Consider the following 25,945-nt stretch of genomic DNA (forward strand, 5'->3'; position numbering starts at 1 on the left):
AATTGTCAACCAAGTTTGCAACAATAATCTCCTTGCCCTAGCCTCAGTCTGCAGCTCAGTCTCAGTCTCAGTCTCAGTCTGTCTCTGTCGCCGTGTCTCAGACTCGCTTGGCTGCCTGAAAAGTGAAATAACGGAGCTTGGGAGTAGATAAAAACCAGAAAACAATAAGGCTTTTGGGTTTCGTGCACTCTGTGTGCTTTTTGCATTCGAATGCAATGTGACTTTTAGCAGCGTTTACACAGAACTCAAGCCAAAATGAAAATGAAGAAAAATAAAAGAAAAGAAATGAAAATATATATGTATATGTATATATGTATATGCGGGTGCACTTGCATTGGCATTGGCAGCGCCAACTCCCCTGCCCAGCTCTATGGCAAAGGTCCTTTGGCAAAGCAATTGTGAATTTTTGGTCTCTTTAGATGCACGTCGTGATTACTTTAGCTTTTTGTATAAGCTGGCTTATTTGGAGCAGTTTCTTTTGCTTCGTCTGCTTGTGGCCCAGCTCTTGTGATCAAAGAACGTCGAGCACTACTCTGACCCAGTAATAAATGCTTTTGATTTCCAAGTACAGATTTAGTGTGTAGTTCATATAAGTATTATGGGAATTATGCTGGCATTTTTGATGCAGTCCAAAGCTGGCTGGCTGACTGGCTGACTGGCTGACTAGTGCACACATTTTGGGTATTAAGTAGGGTTCTAAGAAAAGCTTGTTATGGCTAATCAAATAGAATATGAAACAGCAAACACTACTCTGGAATAGAATGATAACTGTAGGTGTCTGTAGCTCTTATATGTTAAGCGCTTTGAGATTTTGAGCATTCTCAAAATATTAAATAAGTATATATTATATAAAATAAATTACTGGATAATTAAATAAAATATTACATATTTTGTGCTACATTTTTCATTGTAAAATAATTTAAAAAAAAATTTAAACAATATTTTATTATATTTTTAATATTTTAAAATATAATGTTATATTTTTAATATATATTTTTTAATGTAAAATTTAATATTGTTTTTTTTTCTAATTTTACAAAAATATAATTCAATAAAATTATATGTTTAAATTAACGAAAATTAAATTGCATGTTTTTACGTGTTAAGTTTAATATGAATAAATTATTTAGACTTTATAAAAATATTCATAAATTGAATTGGCAAATATTTATGGTTTCTTTTTAAACGTAAATAATATCTAATTAATTATATTGTGTGTCTGTGAGTTTATTAAAATATTCGACCATACACAAAAACAAATATTGCCTTGCATATATAAACTGCATTTGAAATATTTATATTTTCTATTGTACTTCAAAGGCTTATTAAAGTATTAAAATTAATTAAATGTGCTCTTGCACAATTATGTAATTATTGATGGAAAAAAAGCAAATAATAACTAAATTGAATAAAATCAACCCATCGACACTTTGTAATTGATGCGAATGTTATTTATGTTATTTTTATATCTATATTCTATATATAGTACTTTGGATCAAATCTATTTCAAATGAGCTGCGCTGCCGACTGTGGCAATTATAATATATAATGATAATTAGGCCAATTGCTGTAACATGTTGAAACTTGGTGCTTTGTGCTGTCAAAACAGCGAAAGTCCTGCGACAGGATATCCACTTAAGTACTTAAGTACTTGTATGTGTGTGACTGCGTGTGCGTCTGCGGGTGTGGGTGTCTCTCTGTGTGTGTGTGTGTGTGTGTGTGCGTTCTGTTTGACTAGTGTGCGTAGCATATGTAAATTTTTGGCTAATTAAAATTAGCATATTCCCTTTAGCATGGCGCTGAATGTGGGCACGGTCTCACACTCACACACACACACTCACACACACAGCAGGAATAAAGCCAAAAAAAGGCGCTCGCGTCGCCAGCTGATTAAAAGAAAATGCTTACAACCGTTTGCTCTTTGCCTGTGGCTCTGCGTGCTGTGTATGCGTGTGTGTGTGTGTGTGCCACATTAGAATCGTAAAAGTTTATAGTTATTTTTTGTTATTGCTGTTATTTTTATATTACAGTTCTCACGTCTTTTATCAGCTTAAGCTGCTATGCTGAGCAGCTGTGTGCATGTATTATGTCTTTTAATTAAATTGTTGTCTGCCTTTGCCTTTATGGGCCCAGCGTGTGTTAAAGTGTATTTAATGTAAATTTCATTATTCTCTTCCTTTGCCTGTCGGAAACATTTCTGATACAAATTAAGCAGGGCCTTCAAGCTGTGCGCATCGATTACAAAGCAGACTTCAATTATCATAATTATTTGTTCGACTGAGTGATATGCATATTAATTGCGCATACGCACCGTTGCGTCGATTGCATATATCAAATGATGTAAAGCGAATTAATATATATAAATGTATATGTATATATTTATATGTATATTATTTCCACCGAAATTGAGCATAATTTCAGCCGAAAAGTTTAGCTCAGTTCACTCGAATTATTCAATCTCGCGGTTTTTTGGTTTTGATTTTCCTTCATATCCGCGAATTTTGCGCATTGCATATATGCAAGCGGCAAACATGTGTATGCACGCATGTGTGCATAAATATTTCAATGGAATCGCATTTTGAAGGGCAACGGAAGGGCTTATGGCATTAAAGCATGCAATAGTATGGGTGGTTGAGCGTTGATTATGATGCATTTAAATTAAGAGTAGGCGTGGATGAGAACTAATTTGATTACAGTTTACTTCAACTTTAATACAACAGTTTAAATGCATTTTACAATAGATTATTTCCATGTGGCACTGAGCACAATTTATGTGTTTTGATGATAGAAAATATTTAATCATGATTAATTTAATATTGTTTATGAATTAAATATTGATGCAGATGAAGAAATCATTAGATTCTTGTTTCTTTCAGCGTAAAATGAAATTTAATATAAAAAACAAATAGAAAACATTTAATAACTTAATCTCAAACTACCTGAAACTTATTTAGAATTAAGTCTATATTAGGCTCAACCGTTTTACTTTACTAAAAAAAGAAAACTCTAATTTTCCATCATATATATAATTCCTCTACTTTGTCTCGGGCATCTTCTTCTTCCTGCTTTCCATTTTCACACATAATCGCAAGTGCCTGAAAAGCTTCTCACTTCAGAGCGTCAACACAAAGAGGAGCTAGCTATCTCAGATAGTTAATATGGCTGCCATATTTAAGTAGCTATTCACAAAAATAAAAATTCAGCTACCTTTCTGCGACGCTTATTGTTAATTGCCGGAAGTGCGAACGCACAAGACTCCGGATAACGGACAGCGGACAACGGAAAACGGGCACCGGCCAACAGACGATGGACGCTGGTCCGGACTTCGTGATGCTTACGACCGCAGAGCCATGAATAGATTTGCATTTTAAATGTGCAGCTTTCAGTTTTTATTTGTGCTCCCTTTACTCATTTAAGCGCTGGCCTTTGTAAATACTAGCATAAAAAAGTGGTATATATATTTTTATATATATAAAGTGTAAAAAATGTTGGATGGCCAGTCGGTTTTTGGGTTAGGTAGGGCTCATTTCCTTTTGATTTGATTTTATTTTATTTTTTGGGCAGTTCACACTAAATTTGACTTTATACGCAAAGATGTTCTCAGGTTAAATGGTGCAGAAGCGCTGTAAACTGTTGACTGACCTAAGTAAAGCCAAAAGCCAAAAAAAAAAGAAAAGAAAAGAATATATAAATTTCGTTTCTATATATACATATATAGCGCGCTTGTGTGTGGGCCTCTAGAGTTTCGCTCGACCAAATGCCAAATGTTATTTACATTTATTTTTGTTTTCGCAGCCAGCAAATAAATGTCAAGCAAAAAAAATATGAAGAGAGAGAGAAAAAAAATAATAATAATAATAGAAAGCAAAATAAAGAGTAGAAATTGCAAGGCAATTTTTTGTGCTCGCTGACATTTCCGGAGCGCACTTGCATTAGACTTACAGCTGGCTGCTTTTTATTTTTGGGGGCCAAAAAGTGTCAGCAAAATAAATGCATAAATAAGGATCAGTGCGTCAATCTACAATGACATTTCTAGCTGCAGCCAATGCCTTACCATGGATGCCAATGCTTACCCAGTCAAGAGTCAATGCTGAAAAATATTCAATATTAGAGTCTCAAAGCAGCTGAGGAAGAAATAAGCTGCTATTCGCAGCAGCATAAAAAATGCGCACTGCTCCATTATTAAAGTGTGTGTGTGTGTGTGAGAGTGAGAGCGCTCTCTCATGCTTGATAAATTGCAGCTGAGCGTTTGCTTGAAGGATTTGCTGCAGCTTTTTTGGTGTGAAAAACTTCTTATGCCTGCAGGGCGAGCTGAGCTGCATAGAGAATACTAGATAGTAGACGGACGGGCAGAGAGACAGATAGACGGATGTACAGAGAGACAGATAGGCGAACATATAGACCGCCTTCCACTCAGTCAGACATATCAAATAATTTAGCTGGCCTTTGCACTGCTTTGTGCACTGCTTGACTGAGCTCTGCTAAAGAGCAGCAAAAAATCATAGCATACTTTTGAGCGCACACATTTAACACTTCATTCATTAACTACATATTAGTTAATAACTAAAAGTCTCTATGGTAGCTAAAGAAGGTTTTAGTATAACAAAATATAACAAAATCTCGTCAACATCATTTAACGGCCAAAGCGCAGCTGTGGGCATTGCTCTAGTTGGCTTGGCTTACAGCATGCTTGCATGTCAGTTCTGGTTGCCCCACAGCTACGTTGTGTGTGTTTTGGTATTATGCAGTCATAAATCTATGCATTCAGCATATCTCGGACTGTTGTTGTTGTCATTGGCAACACTCTGAGTGCCGCAGCAGTGCGTTGTCATGTTGCTCATATATTCAAGATTGACATGGCGTTTATAAGTCTTGTTTTCTATTTTTTTTACAGCTTTTGTTGGTCATTTCCCACAGAAAAAAAAAAATATACATATATTTTATGCGGATTCCTGGTATATTTTAAGCTTACCTTTGAGTTCGAAAAAAAAGGAAAAACAAATTTAAATACCTCGCTTTTTCTGTGTATATTTTTTCTGATTGAAGAAGTTTTCTTTTTACAAAAATATTCAAGTTGTTAGGGCAACCGTTTTTCTGCTTATTTTACAAAAAAAAATAAAAATAAATTGTAGGAGATAAATGTGTATATGAAATAGAAATTTTTTATTTTCATTTATATCTATTAAATGCAAAATATTTGTGCTTGAAAAAATCTGTTTTAAATTGTTTATAATGGAATGATTTCCAGCTCAGCGCTTAAAGCAAAATTTTTGAAATATATATGTCGCACATCAATAAATTAAATTAATTATTTTTGCAAATGATAACAGAAAATATCTGCTTAAGCATCCTTGGACTTTATTGGATAAGTGTGCATAGAATTTAAACAACATAATTAAATATAAATATAAAAGAATTTTAAGCTCTTTATATTATAATTCCTTGAGTTTAAGTTCCTGCAAAAAACATGATAGAAAATCAGAGTTAATAAGGCTAATGGGGCATTAAATGCACGCCAGACCTTAGATATTAATTTTCACTTATTCTGCCGCCCTTTTTCTGTTTCGTTCACGCCCAGTTTTTAACCAGTTTTTGCCAGCCACTGGGCAATACGATATATTTATGCAGCTGCTGAATGCCGTAAGGAAAAATCTGTTGCTGGGAAAAATTTCACATCAATTCATTTATTGTAAAATACGCTGGCTCTGGCCAGTTTTTTTTTTTTTTTTGTTTCTTTCTTTCTTTTTGAGTCGCTTAATACGTAACGTACATAAAATTAATGTATACAAGTATATGTATATATATATTTATATTAATATATATATATATATATATATATATATATATATATATATATATATATATATATATATATATATATATATATATATATATATATATATATATATATATATATACTAACAAGCATATATATATGTAATAAAGTTTATGCTTGTCTTAAGCTAGCTGCAACTTTTATTATTATAAATTATTATTATTATTTTTATATTATTCTTATGTATTTTTTGGTATATGCAAAAGTGCAGAAAATAGTTTGTTTCGCATTTTATATTATTTATATTTGTTTTTACTTGTTTTTTTTTTATGGATTTTGCTCTCGTTATCTTTGGCATATACGACTTGTTGTTGCATTAGTGAAAATGAGAGTTAAGCTGAACTTTTTTTTTTGTTTTATACTTTTTCAAATTGGGTTTTTAAGCAGTTGAATAGGAGCTGCTGCTGCTGCCGCTGATAACATTTATATAATACAACAATTGCAATCAGCAATTGCGTAAGTAACCATTAGAACTATACTTAATGACTGTTTTCGCTCAAGTCTACACACATGTACTTGATATGGACGCTTAAATTGTTGTAACACTAAACTACAGAAGCACACACACAAAATAGAAAAAAAATTCCAATAATTTTAGACTTTTCTTAGTTGAAAGAAATTTGGTGTGTGTGCAACTGCGATGACATTTAAGTATATTTATTATTTGTCTGAGATGCCTACACTAGAGCTGGCTTTTCACTTATACACTAATTATATATATATATGTTATTATGGAAATAACTGCAAGACAATACACGCACTTATTTGTTTTGCTCATGATATGCCTCGAAAATAGAGGGAGAATTATTTGTTTAAATTCATATATATACATAGGCTGTATATATGTTTACCCAAATATGTAATGATATTATTCTTTTCTTCAAATTTTGAGCTGCGTGTTGACTTATGCCTCTATGAGATCTGCTGAAAGACAAAACAAATATGTACGACGGGGGGGATTTTCTTTTTGTTGTTTTTTTTTTTTTTTTTTTTGTGTGGCTGCATATTTCCATGTTGATAAATTCTATAGCTAGATTACGCATACGCCTAGTGTACAGTATATTGTTAAGCACAATGCTCTGCTTCTCTTCATCATCGGCTTTGTGTTTGACGAGGCTAGTAAGCTCCATTGAAATAGTATTAACTACAACTTAGACAAGAATTCGCTATGTACAAAAGAAGCGCACGCAGCACGAGGCTAAACGTGCTTTCTTTATGTTAATTTTTACACATACACACATATATATATATATACGCATATATATTTATATATATATATATATATTGAGTTTTCATTTTCTATTTTTTTTTTTGCGCGTTTCACACGCACGCACTCCAAACTATAGTAGGCATGGCTCTGGTGGTTCACTGTAGCTGTTTTATTCTCTATTTCGCTTTTAGTTTTCTTTATTTTTTTTTTTTCGCTCAGCTAACTGTTTGCTTACGCCTGCGCAGCGGCAACAAACTGCACCACAGTGGTTGGCCTTGTGCTTGGCACCACTGGCGTTGCCGTTGTTGCTGTTGTTGTCGCGGCAATTGCTGCTGCTGCTGCTGCTGCTGCTGCTGCATCATTGCTACTGCTCGGCGCACACACATCGCTGGGCAGACGCTTGACCAGCATTTGGCTCGAGCGGACCGCAATCCATTCATTGCGACCGGCATCGAACCAAGTCAGGCCAAGATTATAGCGGCCATTGAGATTGGCGTGCTGGCAATGAGAGAACCACCAGCCACCCTCATAGTTAGCAGCACAGTGCGTCTGTGATATATCGCGATCGTCGTCGATGGCCGAGAACTGCATGCCCTGCTGATAGTTGAGCGCATCGGACGCATTGCCGCTATAGTCGCCGATATGCAGTCTATAGCCATCGTCACGCGACGAGATATAGAAATGCTTATACTCGGCCACCCAATTGTTATCGTAGATATCCTGCATTTGGATGCGCAACTGGGTGCAGTTGTTCAGCGTCAGATGATGCAGCTGCTCGTTGCCAATCCAATATTCGCCACCTGGCGTGCCAAAGCCCTGGGCATAATCGGCCCACGAGCGATTGAAATCGGCGCTGCCATCGAAGCGACGCTGCACCGTCGTCCAGCCGTTCGCGTCACAGTGCGTCATCAGTGGATGATGCTGGCCAGCGGGCGCTATTAAATGCAGTCCATCCACATGCGTCGACAGCTCGCTGCAGTCCTGCGGCAGTTTATTCACAATCGCCTCGTACTGTGCCTCCACATTCTCCAGCTCAGCCACCAGAGTTTCGGCCAGTTCGTTATCTGTGCGCAAATCCGTCAATTGCGCTGATTGTTGTTGTTGTTGTTGTGGCTTTTGATGGTGTGCACGCTTGTGCGGCTTGTTGAGGTGCGAAAGCTAAAAGTGTATAGAAAAATCATAGATGAAATCAATTAAATAAGAAATAAATATATATTTATAATGAAAATATTTTTATTAAAATAAATGAAATTAAAAATAAAAAAAAAATTTATTTAAAAAAAAAAAATAATAAAAATTAGTTATTATAATAATCGCATCATTTTTAAGAATTGCAGATGTAATATCAATAATTTATTAAAAATATATTAAAGCCTAAATCATATTTGATTTTTGTCATTTTATATTTAAAACAGATTGCTTACCTTATTGTGCAGCTCATTGTTGACCAGTGATTGAATGCGATCCACATTCGTCTGTAGTTGCTCCACTGTGCTGACCAACTTTCTAACTCCCTCGCGTTCCTCCTGCAGCGCACTGACGCTGACGGCCATCGCCTGCAGGGAACGTGCGGAATTTTTGCCTTCCTCTCGGACCAAATTCTGTTCGGAGCTGATTTGGGCATTGGCAAACTCCAGCTTGGATATCTCGTGTCGCAGCTCGGGTATGTTCTTGTCCATTTTACTTTGCAGTCCCTCAACATCCTCGAGCAGCTCCAGCATCGAGGTGTGCAGCTTGTCCAGCGTCGCTATCTGACGGCTCAAATTGAAATTGGCATTCGCAATGCGGTGCTGCTCCAGCTCAATGCTGCGCACTCGCTCGTCAATGTGATGGTATTTCAGCTCGTTCATCTGCCGGCGCAAGCTGCGCTGGGCCAGCTGCAAATTGTGGATCTGCTCCTGCTGGAAGCGACAGTGGCGACGTCTGTGGTCCGCCAGTTCGCTGCTCGACTGCGATTTCGACTGCAAAGAGAAAGAAATTTTTATTTATTTATTATTTTTTTTTTCGTTGAAACACTTAGAGCTACAAATCGTAAGGGCTTTATATACTCAGCGTGTGGTTGTTGATAGGGGATAAATGAGACGTTACGTTAGTAGTTTTAAGTACTTTTTCTTTCATATATCGATATACTATATCAATAAAAATCAGATTTGGGTTTCTGTTGCTTAAGGCCAGACATTTTATAGCTGAAGCTAATATCTACTGAGGAAGCTGGCTTAAATATGCAATTGTATACCCTGTAGCATTCGGAGATGACTGTCTTGGCTATATAGATATACCAGAGAAAATTATAAGAGCTGTTCTCTATTTTTCCATAATTTCTAGCCACAGTCATAAGTTCTAGTTCTCCATAAATATGAAACATTTACGCAGTCGAGCATGGTCAATTGTCGCTCTTAAGCTTGCTTCGTCGCGGTTGTCGTTGTCTTAGCGCACTTGTAATATGCATGTGCACGGGATTATGTGCAGGGAATTGAATCCTAAATCCATTTATAATAAATGCATTTCATAACGTACAGCCGCAGTGCCAAACAACTTTGCCACAAATACACGCACACGCACACACACACGCACACACACACGCACACACACACGCACACACACACACACACACACACACAGTGCCACACAGACGAAGGCTATGCAAGGATAAAGGGCGTGTGCAACAATAATGTCAGCGACAGCAACGCGCAAATCCCTGGCGTTAAGTGTGTGAGAGTGGGGACATAGTGTCTCTACGTCTGTGTGTGTGAGTATGTGTGCGTGTGTGCGGGTGTGTGTGCACTCATATAGACTTTAAGTTAAGGCGACTTGGCAGCTGTCTATGTTAGCGGCACACAAGTTCATTTATGCATTTTTTCTAGTACTGAATACCCATTAAATGTAGGTAGAGAGGGTATGACGGACAGCACTTTTGCTATATATATTTTATATTTTTTTAATGGAAGGTTTTTGATGTTTTATATAATTTATTTTTGTTATGCATGTTTTATTTTTATAATAAATAATATTTGTTAAAAAAGTAAATATTCCAATATTAAAAATGTTTACAAATTTTAATAGAATTTTTATAATTGAAATTTTTATTACACACATTTTTTTTTTATTTTTATTTTTATTAAAAATATTTTTTTTTTTATCCTTCATATAATATTAATATGGGAAATAATTTTTTAGCAATAAATATTTACAACGGCAATATTACAAATATTTTTCACTTAAATGACATTTAATTGTTTTTTATGTTTTTAAGATACTCTACAGGGTATTTGGTAGTTGAGCACGCTCAAATAAGGCCACATTTCCTGCATCTTTCAGTTGTAGCAGCGCAGTCATATAGTAGTAGTATAATTTAACTGAGTGACAGGCGTTAACCAAGGTAATGGCATTTGGGTCACATTTCTGATTTCTGAATGCAAATGTAATGAATGCGCCAACAGCATTGAAATAGATAAGGATACAAATGGAGATGCACATGCAGATGTAGATGCAGAACACAAACAGATACAGATACAGATACAGATACATATATTTATATATACATATCATCATAGCACACACGCTTCGCTTGTCATTCATTAAAAATAAAAGTTTGCGAAATATCATCTATATTTTGAGGGAGAAGCTTCACCATTCAAAGATGCGCTCATAATTGCCAAATAAAGCAAAACTAGCGAATGAAAATGCCAAATGAAATATGCTGCTAATGAATCAGAAATACATAGTCGACGATGTAGATGTGGCGAAATGGAGGAATGAAGATGTCAAGCTGAAGAGTAGGGTAATATTTTTGCCTCGCTGTTTAATTATGCGACACAGCCAAACAAAAACGGAGGCAAGAGATAGAGAATTAGTCAGTGGGAAATATGAATAAATAGAGAGGGAGGGAAAGAGAGAGTGAGAAAAGGGAGTGGGCGAGCAAATAAGTCGGATTACAAGCTTATAAATCAAAAAGTTTTCAATTTGCTTTGCTGTTTGTAGCATTCACAATGGCAACAAACAAAGCATTGTGAACGCAAAGTAGCTTCATTAATAATTTTTCGTTATTATAAATAGGGAAAAACTTTTGTTTGGCATTTGCTATTGGGCATTTGAACTTATTAATTGGCTGAAATGGTTGAAGCTGTTAACAAGCTTTTGATATTATTCTTGGAGGAAATTATTAATTAATTAATATATAAATAAATAATTTAAATAATAGAGAAGTTTCAGATGTTAACCAATGCTAACAAATATTAAATAAAAAATTTAATATTTGCATATTTAAAATCTTAAATAATATGACGAAAGACTAAGAATAATTTGCTTTAATATTAAACAAGCCAAAAGCCAGCCAAATTGTTTTTACGCATTTTTTAAAGTCCCTTTTTATTTTAAAGTAGGTATGCGTCTATTTTTATTCGTTTTAAATTCAATTATTTACATATATACGAATTTGCGCGTAAAATATGAATTGTGCGAGTAGGCGAAACTTTTATATGGCCAATCGGAGCGCGACCTAAAGGAATTTTCAACTGCTGTTTGTTTTGCGTGAGCGCACGTCGGAACGGGCGACGGGGGCGTTCACGTTGGCAGAACTGGGCGAGCTGGGATGCCACTTGCCCAACAAAAATACAAAAAAAAAACCTTGCCACAAAAAAAAAAAAAGAAAAAAAAAAAAAAAAAAATAACAGAGAGGAAGCGCCGTTTGCTATTTTATGCGAAAGGTCACGAACATGGCTAATACGCCACGTTCCGCAGCGGGGCCAATATAGATATATATATATATATATATGTACAATATATGTTAGCTATATACTGTCTATATAATATGTATATATGTAGGTGCAGGAAGTTGACTGGAGCCTATCGAAAAGGTGATGCACGATTTACGGCAAAACGATGTCAACAATATAATTAAATGTGATTTATGCGTTGGCCCCCCTCCACCCTCCTCCCTCTTTTATGCCAATCGCCTCGGTTGGGCCAATTAACAAGGCAGTGGTGGAAAATTTTAAGTATATTTTGGGGCTATTTGTGGCAAGTGACAGCGGCGTTAATTGAAATCGAAATTGAAATTGAAGCATAAATATTTTATGCTCGTGTGCTATAACAATCAAGAAATGCTAATCAGGCAAGAAGGAGCAGCCGCTCGGCTAATTAATTTGCAAAGCCACACACACATATACACATACATACATATATATATGTAAAATGCATAAAACGCTTGGGTCGCAGCAAGGATTAAAGTGAAATTTTACATGTTGTGCTCAAGTGAAGGCTAACAAGGATTTGCTATTAGCGTCAGGCTATGCAGCAAACAAGCTGCTGCTGCTCGATGTGTGTGTGTGTGTGTGTCTGTGTGTGCAGCACAAATAGAAAAAGCTGCGATGACTGCTGCTCCTGCGGCTGCTGCTCCTTCTACGGCTCCTGCTCCACGCTGAATTGTCGTAAAAATTTAATAGGACTTTTGTGTGCCGCTCAAAAAGTTGCACACACCCACACACAGAGAGAGAGGGAGGAACTCTGTGTGTGTGTGTGAGTGCCACAAAATGCCATTAAGTTAATGCGCATTTAGGTGCCAACATTGGTAGGACTTCTTTTTTTATTTATTTTTTCGTGGCCAAATGGCAAACGTGTGCATAATTTAAAACTAAATATGCGCAAATATTGCCGCGCAGTTTCACAAAAAGCAAAATTTTTAATCAAAAGAGTTGGCATGAAACGGCTCAGAAAAGAGAGAAAGAGATAGAGAGAGAGCGAGCGCTCTTTAAACCAAAACCAAATGGAAAACCAAAGCTCAAGCACAAATAGCATAAATAAATATAGAGTATATACATACATATAATATATATGTAAATATTTATGCACATAAATCGACTCGATGTCGCTGGGGATAAGCTTTGAGCTCTGCTTGAGTAATAGAAACATGCTACGCACTACTAGCTTGAGCACACACACATATGTATATCCGGGTCTCAGGAGTATGCCCGGGTTTCAATAAAGATAATTTCGCTCATAAAATAAATATCAACTACGAGCACTGCATATATGCAAATATCGCACAACAGTAACAGCAACAACACAAAAGCGAAATGATTATGGTTACCGAAAATATATACAAGCACTTCCAACAATCAAACAAATTGCCAGCGAGGCAGCAGACAGCAGACAGCAGGCAGCTGGTGGGCGAGGGCGGGCGGGTAACTTTTGGAGGCAAGAAAAGTAACATAAAACAAAAGCCAGCACAAATATCAACATAAATAAGGTAAAATGCTGCTGGAGCCCACTCATGTGCTATAGAATATAACCCAAGCTAACCAAGGCCAACAAAAAAAGGAAGAAAAAAAAAAAAAACAAATAAAAAAAATTACAGGAGCATAAATATAGGTGAGCGGGACATGGGCGAATGCTAGATGCTCTAGAAAGGAAAAGAATAGGCAGCAAAAAATATGTAAAATGTGATTGAAGATAGCGCGAATTGTCTACGAATAACTTAGGATATAAATTTCATTTATCATTTATGTGATATAAGTGAGTGATATGAATCAATAAAGTCTGATACTCTGTAATATATAAAATTATTTTGTAAATATTTTTTTTATTTTGAATATATTAAAAATTATAATTATTAAATTTTATTATTATTATTTCTTTTCATTTTATTTTATATTATTTTTTTTTTTTAAATTTAAAATGTTTTTTAAGACCTTGTCAAAATTCTAACATTTATATTAAATTGTAAACAATTACAGAGCTTGTTTCAAATGTACAGAATTCATTATTTTTATATATTTTTTTTTTTAATTTATATATATTTTTTTATTTTTTACATTTATATTTTTATATATTTTTATTTATTTATTTATTTATTTTTTATTGGTTGCATAAGTTCTTCCACAATGCTCCAAATCCATTTATTTACACTTTGTTGCAAATGCATTCGCAATATTAAAGTAACCTCTATTAGGGTATACAAAAACAAAAAAGTTCCAAAAACAATTTTTTTTGTTTGAGTCTCTTGTGTCTGAAACCGGATACTGATTTTCTCAACGTTGACTGCTGCTCCGACTGACTCTGCTACTCTAGCTCCTACTGCTGCTGATGCTGTGTCCCCTCCCCTGCTGCTGCTCCTACTGCCTCTCTCTAGCCCCTGCGGCTGCTGTGCCTGCTTTTGTGTCTGTGCCGCATTTGTTTGCCTGGCTAATTTAACAGCAAGTTTCTCATATGTGTATGCGATATATGTTTACTCGTATATTGCTGCTGCTGCTGCTGCTGCTTTGCGTTTTGTATTGGGCTGTTCAGCTGTCCTGCTGCTGGCAACAGTCGCATCAATAACCAATGATAAATATTTGCGTTCAACTGTTGCTAGTGACAGCTTCCATCATGCGATTTGTTATATCAGAGACTTTAGCTTAATCTGGAGTCCTTGTGCGTGTGTGACTCTTGCTGGTGTCTAGCTGTATGTTACAAGCAATATGCTTTGTTATAAATCTGCACACATCGCAATTAGAACATCGTTTCTTTTTTCATTTTTGGGTCGAGAGTCACTTGTCATTGGCAGCTGCGTCTTCACATTTCAGGGCTCTGGCCAAAAGGTCTTGCCATCAATTCCAGTTCAATTAGTAGCCCAGCCAATTCAACTAAGTGCCAACAGTATCAAATAAATATATATGTATATATATGTATATACAATCCGGAGAGAGGCTTTTACTGTCTGCCCGTGTTAGCTGTCAGAATGATTGGCAATTGCCATAACCCCGGCCAGACCCAAATAAATATTGTCCCCACTGTAAACTTGTCTCGATAGAAATTTTTATCAATTGAACGAGCCAGTTTGGCAACTAGATAGACAGAGAGAGAGAGAGAGAGATATAGTTTTATATAGAGATAGACAGAGGGAGACAGAAGGAACTTCGACTTGTGGTTGTCTTCATTATCTATGGCAACTTGTCCTTTATCTATTATGGCTTGGGTTCAATTTAAATAAATGTGGAGCTGCCATTTATTTTTGGACTTGAATGGAATTTGTGAAGCAGCTTTCAAAGGGCTATTCATAATATAAGATAGAGGCTTAGATTTAGGTTTAAGGAAATGTTGAGATAAGAACATTTTTTAATCTATATATAGTTGTAAGGCTGTTCACAAATTGAACTTTAATTCAGAGACTTTGTTTTTAAATATGTGAGCTAGCTGTGAACTAGTTTTAAACTATGTGAGTTTTTTTTATATATTTTTATTTTATATTACAGCTATCGCTAACAAGACATTTTCTCTAACAAAACATTTTTATGAAAAATATAGAAGCTGTTTTTTATAGTCTTCAAAAGCTAGCCAATACAGGAATTCGATTAGAGTTTTTTCAGCTAGTGAATTAGCTGCGAACCAGCTATGAACTTTTTACAATACATTTTCTAAATATTTTTTTTAGTCTGACAAAAATTGGCTGGCATATTTTAACATAAAAACTGTTATAAAATAACCTAGAAATATTTTCCATAAAAAATAAAGCGCGAAAAAGCTCAGTTAGTTAACAATGCTTTGAGCCAGTAATGAACCATTTAATAGTTCTTTTGACGAACTGCGAACTAGCCTAACTATGAACCATTTAGGAACATGTTTTCCGTACTATTTTTGTTGTTGCAGCAATGTAAAGCAAAACAACTTTTGGGAATACAAGCTTATACACATGTCTGCAAAACGTTAACTAACACTGAAATGAAATTAGTGTGCTTTGCCTCTGTTAGCTTAATTCCTTCAAAGGCATTCCCCTTGGGGTTTTGGCTTAACATTTTTGCACAAATTGCGCGCGCTTTTCTGTGTACTTGGTTTTGCTTTTCAAATTTTAATCAAATTAGATACAGTTGATTTAATTTAATCACACACGGAGAGGGAGCAAGAACATGTTTTCAAATTTTTTTATGTAATTTTTGTTGTTGTACACTTTTTATTTTCTGCGGCCACCTGCACAATTTTGATTGTTGTGCCATGCGCTTTGTTCTAACTTAACCTAATTTCTGGCTTGCAGCGCTCTCAAAATAATTTATTTTTATTTTTTGTAAATTGCTTTTTGCCATTTTGTTATATATATATATATATATATATATATATATAATTTTTTAGCTAGCAAGGTGAAAAGACAGGTTTTTGGCTAACTGCTGTTTGGTCCCTGCTGTCAGAGAGTGAAGCGCTTCTTTTTTGTTTTGGGTTTTTTTTGGTGGGAAATGTGGCATAAAACAACAACAAAACAACAGCGAAAACCTAAAAATAATGAAAAGGATCAAATTGTGCTGAAGCATCGCGCGCATCATAAACGCATACAATCACACACAGACACACACACACAGGCACTCACACACTAACTGATTATCAAGGCACTCAAGAGCATCTGCTCTCTTGTTGGCCAACAACGAACAAAAAAAAATAAAAAGTGGGGACCTGTGTAGGGGCCAAAATGTTTTGGCAAGACAAAAGCGACAGCAGCCGTCAGGCTGGTCTCTGACAGCGCAGCTGGCGTTATATACCAACATTTTTCTGCACAATCTGCCCCTCGCACCCTCTCACCTTTCGTTCGCTTTGCCACAAAAATGCTGAGGGCGATTAAAAGGTGATTTCCTGCTTTTTGTTTGCAATTTTCAGCAATTTCATTCTATAGACATATGTATATACGAAAAGTACCAGGCGTGCCCTTTAACATTAATGTGTGTGCGTGTGTGTGCATGTGTGTGTGAGTTATCGTCCTGCACTCCAACTGATTCGAGTGCGTCTCTTGTGAAAGCCGCTTACAACGCCTGACTGCACGTTTTATCGTTTTCATTGCTTTTATTGGTTTTGTTTGCCCTTTATTTTTTTTGTTAATTCTTTTTTTTTTTTGCAATTTGTGGTCAAAATTTGTATTGGCTGAGTGGCTATATGTAATTGCTTTGTGTTCGCTTTTCAATCAGCTGCTCAAGCAGCGCAGGGTATAGCCATAGTCCAGCAAATTTCTCTGCTAAATATCAGAAGAAACTTCAAAGCGACAAAGGGCAGCATGAAGCATAAGGCTGGAGGCTGCAGGCGGAAGGCGGGGGGCACATTCGGTAAACAGGTGTCTGTAAACCAGTTTTCGGTTTTCGGTTTACTTCTCTTCCTCTTATTTTTTGTGTTTTTTTTGGGTCATTTTGCTGACATATTTTGTGAGGCAACCGCATGCATATGGGCGTCGCATAATCCTTTTAATGAAGCGCACAACGTTCCAATTTAAGTTTTTTGATGTATTTTTTTGTGCATTTTTTTTTTATTCATGTTTTTCTGTGCAGTGCCCTCAGTTGAGAAACACATTTTGCGGCTTTACCTGTTGGCTGTGCTCTCAAATATCTGTCGTTAGTTTGTTTGCGCAGCAGAACCGAAAGGAGTTCACTTGAGAGGCAACAACAAAATTGGGATGCTGGGTCAACAGATATGCCTTTTAGTTAATCGAAAATAAAGCACTGCTAGCTTCAATAACTGAAGCAAAGTCAAATTGGTGAGAGCTAGAGCTGGAGCTAGAGTTAGTGCTGGTAGTAAAGATGTAGCCGAAGCTGGAGGCAGAGCTAAAGTTGAAGACAACACTTGAAGCTAGAGCTGAAGCTAGAGCTAGAGCTACAGTTGGAGTTGGAGCTACAGCTGAAGCTGAAGCTGAATCTGAAGCTGAGGCTGAAGCTGAAGCTGAAGCTAGAGTTAAGAATTTGCTGTAGAAATAATATTTAAAGTCTCCTATAAACTCTTTTACAATCTGCTTTAATAATTGCCATTTAAATTGTTATATCAATAGCAACTGTTAACTAAACTGCTACCTTAACTGTTATACGAATTTTTATACAAACTGTTATACTCATTTACATAAGTAGCTTAAATGGCAATTAACTGAATTTTCTTCTTCTGCGGCTTTTAAAATATATTTTATAACACAATTACAAATTTTTACTCAATTAAATGAATTTAAGAATTTAAGAAATGTTTGCAGCCATGTAAATGCAATTGTATTGTAAGCCACTCAGAAGCTTAACATGGATGTAGTGTTGATAAATTGCTTGAAAATTAATAGCACTGCTTACCATGTAAAATGCAAATTAATAAATTTATGTGGAGAGCTTTCAATATATAAGAATATTGTATATATTTAATAATAATATACCATAAATATTCTCTTTTTTAGTTCCTCTCTCTCTCTCTCTCTCTCTCTCTCTCTATCTCTCTCTCTCTGTCTGTCACTCTCTTTTTCTATTGGCCCTTTGCTGCTCTCTTGTGAGTTGGCATTGCATGTTTAGTTGGCATATTTCAACAATTTAATTATGCTAACTATTGCATTATGCTATACAGGGTATCTGATAGAGGTGGCTGCCCTTGAAGATTACATTTAACTTTCACTTTTGCCAGGCGCATTTTTATTGACTTTAATTATAATTAAAAGTTGTTAGCATGCTGTTGTTCCGTCGGCGCTGTCTGCGATTTGCCTGACCTTAATGTTAATGATTCAGTTAGGCATGGAGACAGGAACAGACAGCAGTTGAAAGAAGAGTTGTGTGTGTGTGTGTCTGTGAGTGTGTCTGCGTGTGGGTCTAAGTGGCTGCCCGGGGCGAGGAGTTAGCATTAAATATTAAATATGTTGACGTCCTGCGGTGCGTATGAGTAATTTAAGCAGCATATGAGGCGCCATTAAAAAGTAAGGACACACAAAGAGTGTGAGAGAGTATGAGAGGGAGGGGAGGAAGTTTGAGGCAGGGCAGGCAATGTACTCGAGTCGGCTTGGGCACTCGGCTCGTTAGCACATCGTGTCTCAGCTGGCAAACGAGAGCTACCCCAAAACAATGGCCACGGCAGTCAGGTATAAAATGAGGCATAAAATGGGCAGATAATGGCAATAGGAGGACAGAGAGAGAGAGAGATAGGGAGAGGGGTGGGGACGTGTAGGGTGGCCGACGGGCCTCTTTATGAGCGCACTTAAAACAGCAGCAGAAGCAACAAAGGCAAAAATTTCAAAGCCATAAAACTTGAAGCACACACCTGAGTGTGTGTGGATGTATGTGTGCGCGTGTATGCGTGTGTGTGCTGCGTGCTTATCTGATCATTAGCATAAAGTTGAGCACGGACTGCGCTGCGTATGTGTGTGTGTGTTTACTCACCTCCTGGCTGCTTTCCTGACTGCTGCTATCCTCCTCAATGCTGGCCGACTGCTCCGTCTGCTGTTCCTTGGCAATTGCATTGGCATTTAGCTGCCTTTGCTGTTGCTGTTGCTGCTGCTGCTGCCTATTCAGGTCATGTTTGTATTCCTGCTCCTGCTGCAGGAGCTCCTCGCGCAGCTCTTGAACAATCACCTCCGTTTGCTGTTGGCGCTCACGCTGTGCGGCCAGCTCCAGCTTCAGCTGCTGATAGTCGTTGCGTATGGTCGCCAGGTCCTCGTAGGCGGCGCCGCCATGGCGCACATCCTTGGCCACGCTGCCGGCGGTGCGCTGCAGCTCCACCAGCTGTTTGCGTATCTCCGATATGGACTGCTGCAGCCACTCGACGGTGAGGCGTTCTTTGTTGCCGCTGTGGGTGGCGCGCAGCGTTTGCATTTCGCGTCTGTTAAATCAGAAAGTGGCAAGAAGAAGAAGAAGAAGAGAACGTGAGATTAGCATAGATTATATTTGAAACGTATTTTGTACTTCGGTTTGCTTAATTAGCCGGTCAGCTGGCAAATGAATATGCAGCACACGGCGCGTATGCGTAACATTTTAATTGACTTTGCAACGTGCAGCGCCCCCGCCTCTGCGACGCCGACAGAATCTAATTTAAATTGACATTTTCAGGCAAGCGGACGGCTTAATTGCCTGTGTGGCCAAAAAGCAGCGCGATGGAGCGCCCGCGCGTGTTAATGGGATTTGGGCGTGAGGCTTACATGGAAAAGCAACGTCATTTTCATGCAGTTTTTCAATTAGGCGCCGCAGCAGTGCATAGTGCAAAGCTGCCAAAACGAATACCAAACTCAAATCAAATTCAACAATGTAAAACAACAAAAAAATCAAGAACTTTTCCACCGCAAAAACCGAAAAAACAAGCAACAACAATTGCAAATATTGTTCAAGTGTGGCAAAAATAAATTTTGCTTAGCGTCAAAAAACAATAGCAACAACAAGCGAAACAAGTTGGGGAAAATGTGAAAATGAAAATGTTGTAGCACTTGTGGCAGCTGGCAGGCGCCAGCCTCAAAACTTGAGCGCATTTTTGTGGCATTTCAGACAATTAAAGTAGTCAGTCGGAAGAGCTGAAGGCGCACGCCAAGTGTGTGTATGTGTGTGTGTGTGTATGTGTGTAGCGAGGTGTCTTTCAAGTCCTGCTGCTTCCCACTCTATCACATAGAAAAGTTTTCTGTACTTTTGTTTTTTTTTTTTTTTTTTGCCGCCCGACTACAGCTGCTCCGGCTGCTGTTGCTGCTGCTGTTTTATTTTTCACTGTCAAAAGAGCAAAGCTACATGAAATTTTCATGAAAAACTTTTGCTTCTTCATGCTACAGCATTTTGGTTGGCAATGTTGCGTATACGTAATATTTCAATTTGCGTGCGCCTGACTTATGCACGCCTGCAGTTGTGCGTGTGTGTGTGCGCTGTAAATTTGACGACTTGAGAAGTTTTTCTGGCTTTTAACTACACGCTCAGTTACAACCGAGTTGAGCGCGCAAAATGCTGGTTAGTTCCTTCGTCCCTTTTTTTCATTTAATTTTTTAAGTGCGCGTATTTGATTAAAAATGTGGAAAATTCTTGCTTAAACTGTTGGCAGTAATTGGCTCATTTACGTGAAGGGCTTGGACTTGAATGCAAAAATTTGATTGTAAAATATGCTGAATGAAATGTATAAAAGTTCGTAATGGCTCGAGGCATTTATCTGTTCAGTGAAACCATAGAAAACGTAGTTTGCTATGTGGCTGAAATTTAGTTGAGGTTTTGTTTGAGAATTTCACAGAAAGTTGTGAAAATATAAAGGATTTAATTTGATTTTTTTTTATTATATTTTTGCTTCTGCATTGGAGTTGATTATATAATTTTCAAAACATAAAAATTGCATAAATATCCGAATGCAATATTTTCTAAAATATTTGATAAAAAATATATATAATTTTTTTTATATATTTGAATTCTAATAAATATTCACAATTTAAAATTTTTCAAAATGTTATTTATCAATTTAAAAAAAAAAAACATCAATAAAAAAATAAATAATAAAAGGAACATTATTTAAAAATTCAATATTAAATAAAAAAAAATATAAAAACAAATATGTAATTTAAATAAATAAATAAAAAGAGAAAATTGAATTTTTTTAAAATTTTTTGCTTGTAATTTACAATTAAATAAATATTCTACTGCTTTACTTCAAATTATGTTTCCCAACATTAAATATTTCTTTAAACCCTTTAATGTTTCTTCAGACTCCCTCTTTGTGTAGATAGTAAATTAACAAATATACATTCATCCACATATCCACAATCCAAGCTCAGTTAACCCAACCGAATGCAATTTATGCTTCAGTTGCTTTCAATCAAAATCCTTCTATTTACTCATATAGTAAAAATGAAAATCTCTAATAAATTTATATGTGCATGTATATATATTTTAATTTTGATCGCATTTGAACAACACGAATGCATTCAATCGCAGCTTCAATGGCTCGCTTACATGAGGTAGCTCAATTTATTTAAACATTTTAGAGAGTGTATAGCTAAAATTGCAAAAATACAACAAAAAGCAAAGAACAAAATTTTGTTAAAAATTAAAAAAATGGGGAAAAAAGAAGAAGAGCAGACTATTGTGTTTTCTACACAAAAGCAACTACAATTTCTCGCATGGCTGCAGCAGAACGCGTTCACTTTTTTTTTTCTGCGAGTGCGCGCGTCTTTTGTAAACAACATAGAAAATAAAAAAATAAAGCAAAATAAAAGAATTTTTATATGAAAAAGTGAACGCAGCGCATGTCATTCAAGTAAAAATTGGATATGCTGTCAATGACATGAAGCAAATTGAAAATGTGCAGGAAAACAACATGCCTAACGCTGAAGAAAACTCCATGCGTGTGTGTGCATGTTGTGTGTTAGTGTGTGTGTGTGTTGTGCGCACATTTTAATTATCAAATGGAAGCTGCAATGGGAAATGCGCTGAATGCGCCAACAAATTTAGACCAAATCAGTGGAGGCAAATGGCCACCAGTTTAATGGATCACCCAAGCAGTGAGTGGGGGCGTGGTGGGGGTGTGGTACCATGGGGCTGTGACACATAAACCACAGTTGACATGACGTTTGACTGGCCCTGGCAAACTTGCCTGCTACTTATGTATGTGCGTGTGTGTGTGTGTGTGTGGCACACGCGTGTGTTGAATTATTTACGGTGTCAGTGACAAAGTTTACGACGTTCACGACATGAGCAAACAGCAACAACAACAGCAAAACTAGCCAAAGCTATTTGTACAGTAAATTAAGTGAGCGCCATTTTTGTTGTCCTTTGCTCTAGATCAACAGTGATATGTGTGCGAGTGTGTGCGTATGCGTGTGTGTGTCGATGAGACAATCATTATTAGTCAGCCAAGTCGGCAAAGACAACAAACACAAATCACAAAAGTGAAAAAGAAACTTTGACGGGGGCTTGGCCCAGGCCAGAAATCAGAAATCAGAATTCATCAACGTGCTGCCTGAGTGTCGGGCTCTTATCAAATGCTAAGCTGCTTAGGGAACTGGATTTCTTGGCTTGGCTTGCTTACTCAGTTCTTCTTTTTGCGGAACGATTTTCTTATTTGTTTAAATTAAGTTGCGTTTGTGCCAACAACAACAACAACAGCAAATACAAACAGAGCGAATGCCGAGGCACAAATAAAAGACAAGCATTTGGCCTGAAGACTGAAACGAAGTTTCAATGTCCTTCACTTGCAAGCTAAAACGATATTGATATAAATAAGAAATCGTAATGGTTTGATTGATTGATTGGCAGCTGTGTGATGGAAGACGTTTTGGTTATATTCTATATAAGAGATAAGAGATTTTTAAATGTCTGCTCGTTTGGGTTTGAGGAATTCTTCTTTTTTATTTTATTTGTAAATTGCAATTTTATTTCTATAAATATTGAAACTAATTTATTATGTAAAAGGCATTCAATTTTTGATCTAAAGCAAGTGATTTATATAAATAGTTATATATTTATTATATTTTATATTTATATAGAGCTACATTCAGTAAGATCTTTTAGAAGATATATAAATATATATATATTTTTTACAAATTTATAAAATGTATAAATTAAATAAAAATATGTATTGTTGTATACATATTAAATAAAAATAAATAAAATATTTATTATTATATACATATTTTTATTTAATTTATAAATTTTATTATTTTTATTTTATGAGAGTAAAACTGAAATGAAAATAAAGAAATTTTTACAAAAAATGTAATTATTTTACATTTATTTCTACTAAATAAATGTTACAATAAAACATGTTACATAATATTAATAACTGATTATATGCGCTTTGAGTATGCTGTAGCATAATAATATATATTTCGTTAATAAATAAGAATTTAAATCTTTTTCTTGTCCCCTTTTTATATATGTATAATAATATTTATTTTTATATATATATTTAAAAAAAAAAAACAAATTTACATCTCAAATAAACAATTCCTTCAACAAATTGCCCAAACAAAACCACAATACCCTCAGCATAGAGTATCCCAAATAAATGAAAACAAGCGAAAAGTCAGCGAGGCGCAAAAGTGTCGCCTACTTTGAGGCGCTGCCAAATTGGCTTCAGGCGTGCGCAAAAACAAAAAATACAAATAAAAAATTAAATAAATAAAACGCTCACATCTCTCACGCGCTCTGTCTCTGTGTGGCTGTAAAAAATTAGTGACAGCCACGCCCACGAAATTAATGAGTTGGATGTCTGGCTGGCAGACAGCATTACGAGCAGCTCGTAAAAAAGAGAGAACCAAAAACTTTTGTTCAACAACTTCCGACTAAAGTTAAGGCAGAGCTGCAAAAGTTGCTTGTTGCAAGTCGCAAGTTGCAAGTTGCAAGTTGTAAATGAATTGTGGGCCAGTGGCATAGACGATTCGAGCAGGCAACTGCATCTAATTAAGTTAGTGTGTGTGTGTGTGTGTGTGTTAGTTCAGCTCACCTCAATTGGTCCAATTCGCTGCGCATATCCGCATCGACGCTGGCCGCGTCCGTGGTGAGCCTCAGGGATTTGCGTAAATTATGTTCGAGCAATTCGTAATCCTCGCGCCGCCGCGTCATCAGCGCATTCAATTGCTTCGTTAGCAGTCGCACCTGATCGCCCAGTTTCAGATTCTTCTCGGTGGCATCCGCATCCGCATCCTGCTCATCCTTGCCACCGGACAGCAGCTCCAATTCGTTGTTGTCCTCGTCCTCGTTCACAAAGCGCAGCAGCTCCACGCTGGATGAGGCGGGCGCCGCTGCCGTTGCCGTTGCCGTTGCAATTGGAGCCGTGCTGCCGGCTGTTTGGGCATCGCGCAACATGTTGTTCTCGTCGCTGACGAGGATGTTGCCGCTGCTGGTGGTGGCGCCACGCGCGCCTGCCACAACCAACGCAACGATCACGATGAGCGCTCTTAAACGCAACATTTTTCGTGGCAGTTTGTTGTTGTTGTTGTTGTTGCTTACTTTAAATTCAAGCACAGTTACTTTTTGTTTTCTTGCTTTGATGATTTTTTAGTATTTTGGTGGCATTTGATATTTATGCAAATGTTGAGCACGTTTCATGACCACCTTTTAGAATATTCGAATTATGCGCGACTCCTTTTTATGTTTGCTGAGTGCACGTTTTTGTAGAGCTCGTGCTGCCGCTCGCTCTAAGCGGCTTAAAGTGAATCACGCACACGCACGCACACACAGACACGAGTCACGGTTAACGGACACACGCACACTTCGAATTCGTCTCACGTGGAAAATATTGTCAAACTTTCACTTGAGATTGGCTGCTGCTCGCCTGTGCACGAGATGCAGTTGACGCGACGCTTGTCGTTCGACTAAAGCGGCGCGCAGCAGCTGCTGCGCTTTTATAGCCCGCCAGCCGGTGGACGACGACGTCGACGTCGACGTCGACGCTCAGCAACAAAGAGAGCGTGCGCGCATAGTGCGAGGCTGAAGAGCATGCAACAAGCAGGCCAAAGAACAGGTTGTCCATGCTAAGAGAGCCAATGTGCGTGTGTGTGTGGGAGTGAGAGAGCGCGCTCAAGGCAAATTTAAGAGCGCGCTGACTCCTGCTCTCTTTAAGGCTGCCATGGCAACTGGGAGTCTGTTGCTAAACTATCGTCAATTGATAATAATTGTGATTATCCTAAGCAATTCTATTTAATACATTTACTTAAGCTCAGCTCTTAGCTAACTGTACTTGGGTGGTCTTGCTTTCTTTTTTGCAGCTTTACCTGTGTGTGCTTAAGTGAGTGTGTTTGTGTTATCCTTGTGCATATCCTTGTGGCACATGGCGCGCCTGCGGTGAATCAACATTCGAACAGCAAACAGCAGCTGTCAGACCTTCAACGGCTCAACCAGGTGAGTTTTTGCCAGCTTTTTATTTTTTTTTTTATTGGCTTTATATTTAACACTTTTTAAAAGCTATTTCAAAAAAAAAAGGTGAGGACATTTAAAATATTTATTTACTGATTGAAGATCATTTATGAGGGTCTTTTATATACGCTGAGTTCGTAATATGATTTGCTTTAGAATTTTCTGGATTGAGGGTAAATAATTTGTGAGGGAATGCGGATTATTTTTGTATTTTATTTTAGCTTAAATATATTTAGTTACTTCAGTTAACTCCAGAAAGTTCTTTTAGTACAATTAATAAATATTTGCTCATAATATTAAGGACATACAATGCACCCAATTAGTGTTGCATTTTTATCAGATGTC

The 25,945-nt window shown here is 36.8% G+C and overlaps 1 protein-coding gene and 1 long non-coding RNA gene across 2 annotated transcripts; both read right to left on the reverse strand.

The window, feature by feature from the left end:
* Positions 1–6,064: 6,064 nt before the first annotated feature.
* On the reverse strand, positions 6,065–25,071 carry sca (scabrous). Its single transcript, XM_018106861.3, has 4 exons — positions 24,189–25,071; positions 19,169–19,607; positions 8,471–9,007; positions 6,065–8,204 (listed from the first exon to the last, which is right to left on the reverse strand). Exons 1-4 carry the CDS (start codon positions 24,653–24,655, stop codon positions 7,278–7,280), a joined length of 2,370 nt encoding a protein of 789 aa, XP_017962350.1. The 5' UTR covers positions 24,656–25,071; the 3' UTR covers positions 6,065–7,277.
* On the reverse strand, positions 13,953–19,162 carry LOC149091006 (uncharacterized). The gene is made up of 2 exons (XR_016197189.1): positions 14,922–19,162; positions 13,953–14,869 (listed from the first exon to the last, which is right to left on the reverse strand). It is a non-coding gene; the product is annotated as an uncharacterized LOC149091006 (long non-coding RNA).
* Positions 25,072–25,945: the final 874 nt, after the last annotated feature.

This window comes from Drosophila navojoa, chromosome 5, assembly GCF_054131105.1.
Source record: "Drosophila navojoa isolate 15081-1374.11 chromosome 5, UAZ_NAV_1.0, whole genome shotgun sequence".
In the NCBI taxonomy this organism is placed as follows: domain Eukaryota; kingdom Metazoa; phylum Arthropoda; class Insecta; order Diptera; family Drosophilidae; genus Drosophila; species Drosophila navojoa.

What these genes read in the sequence shown, in the direction of transcription:
- sca (XM_018106861.3), bottom strand. Translation starts at nt 24,655, where the DNA reads ATGTTGCGTTTAAGAGCGCTCATCGTGATCGTTGCGTTGGTTGTGGCA. An exon ending in AGCGAATTGGACCAATTGAG is followed by an intron (nt 19,608 to 24,188) that starts GTGAGCTGAACT and finishes CTGATTTAACAG; the next exon opens with ACGCGAAATGCAAACGCTGC. An exon ending in ACAATGAGCTGCACAATAAG is followed by an intron (nt 8,205 to 8,470) that starts GTAAGCAATCTG and finishes ATACACTTTTAG; the next exon opens with CTTTCGCACCTCAACAAGCC.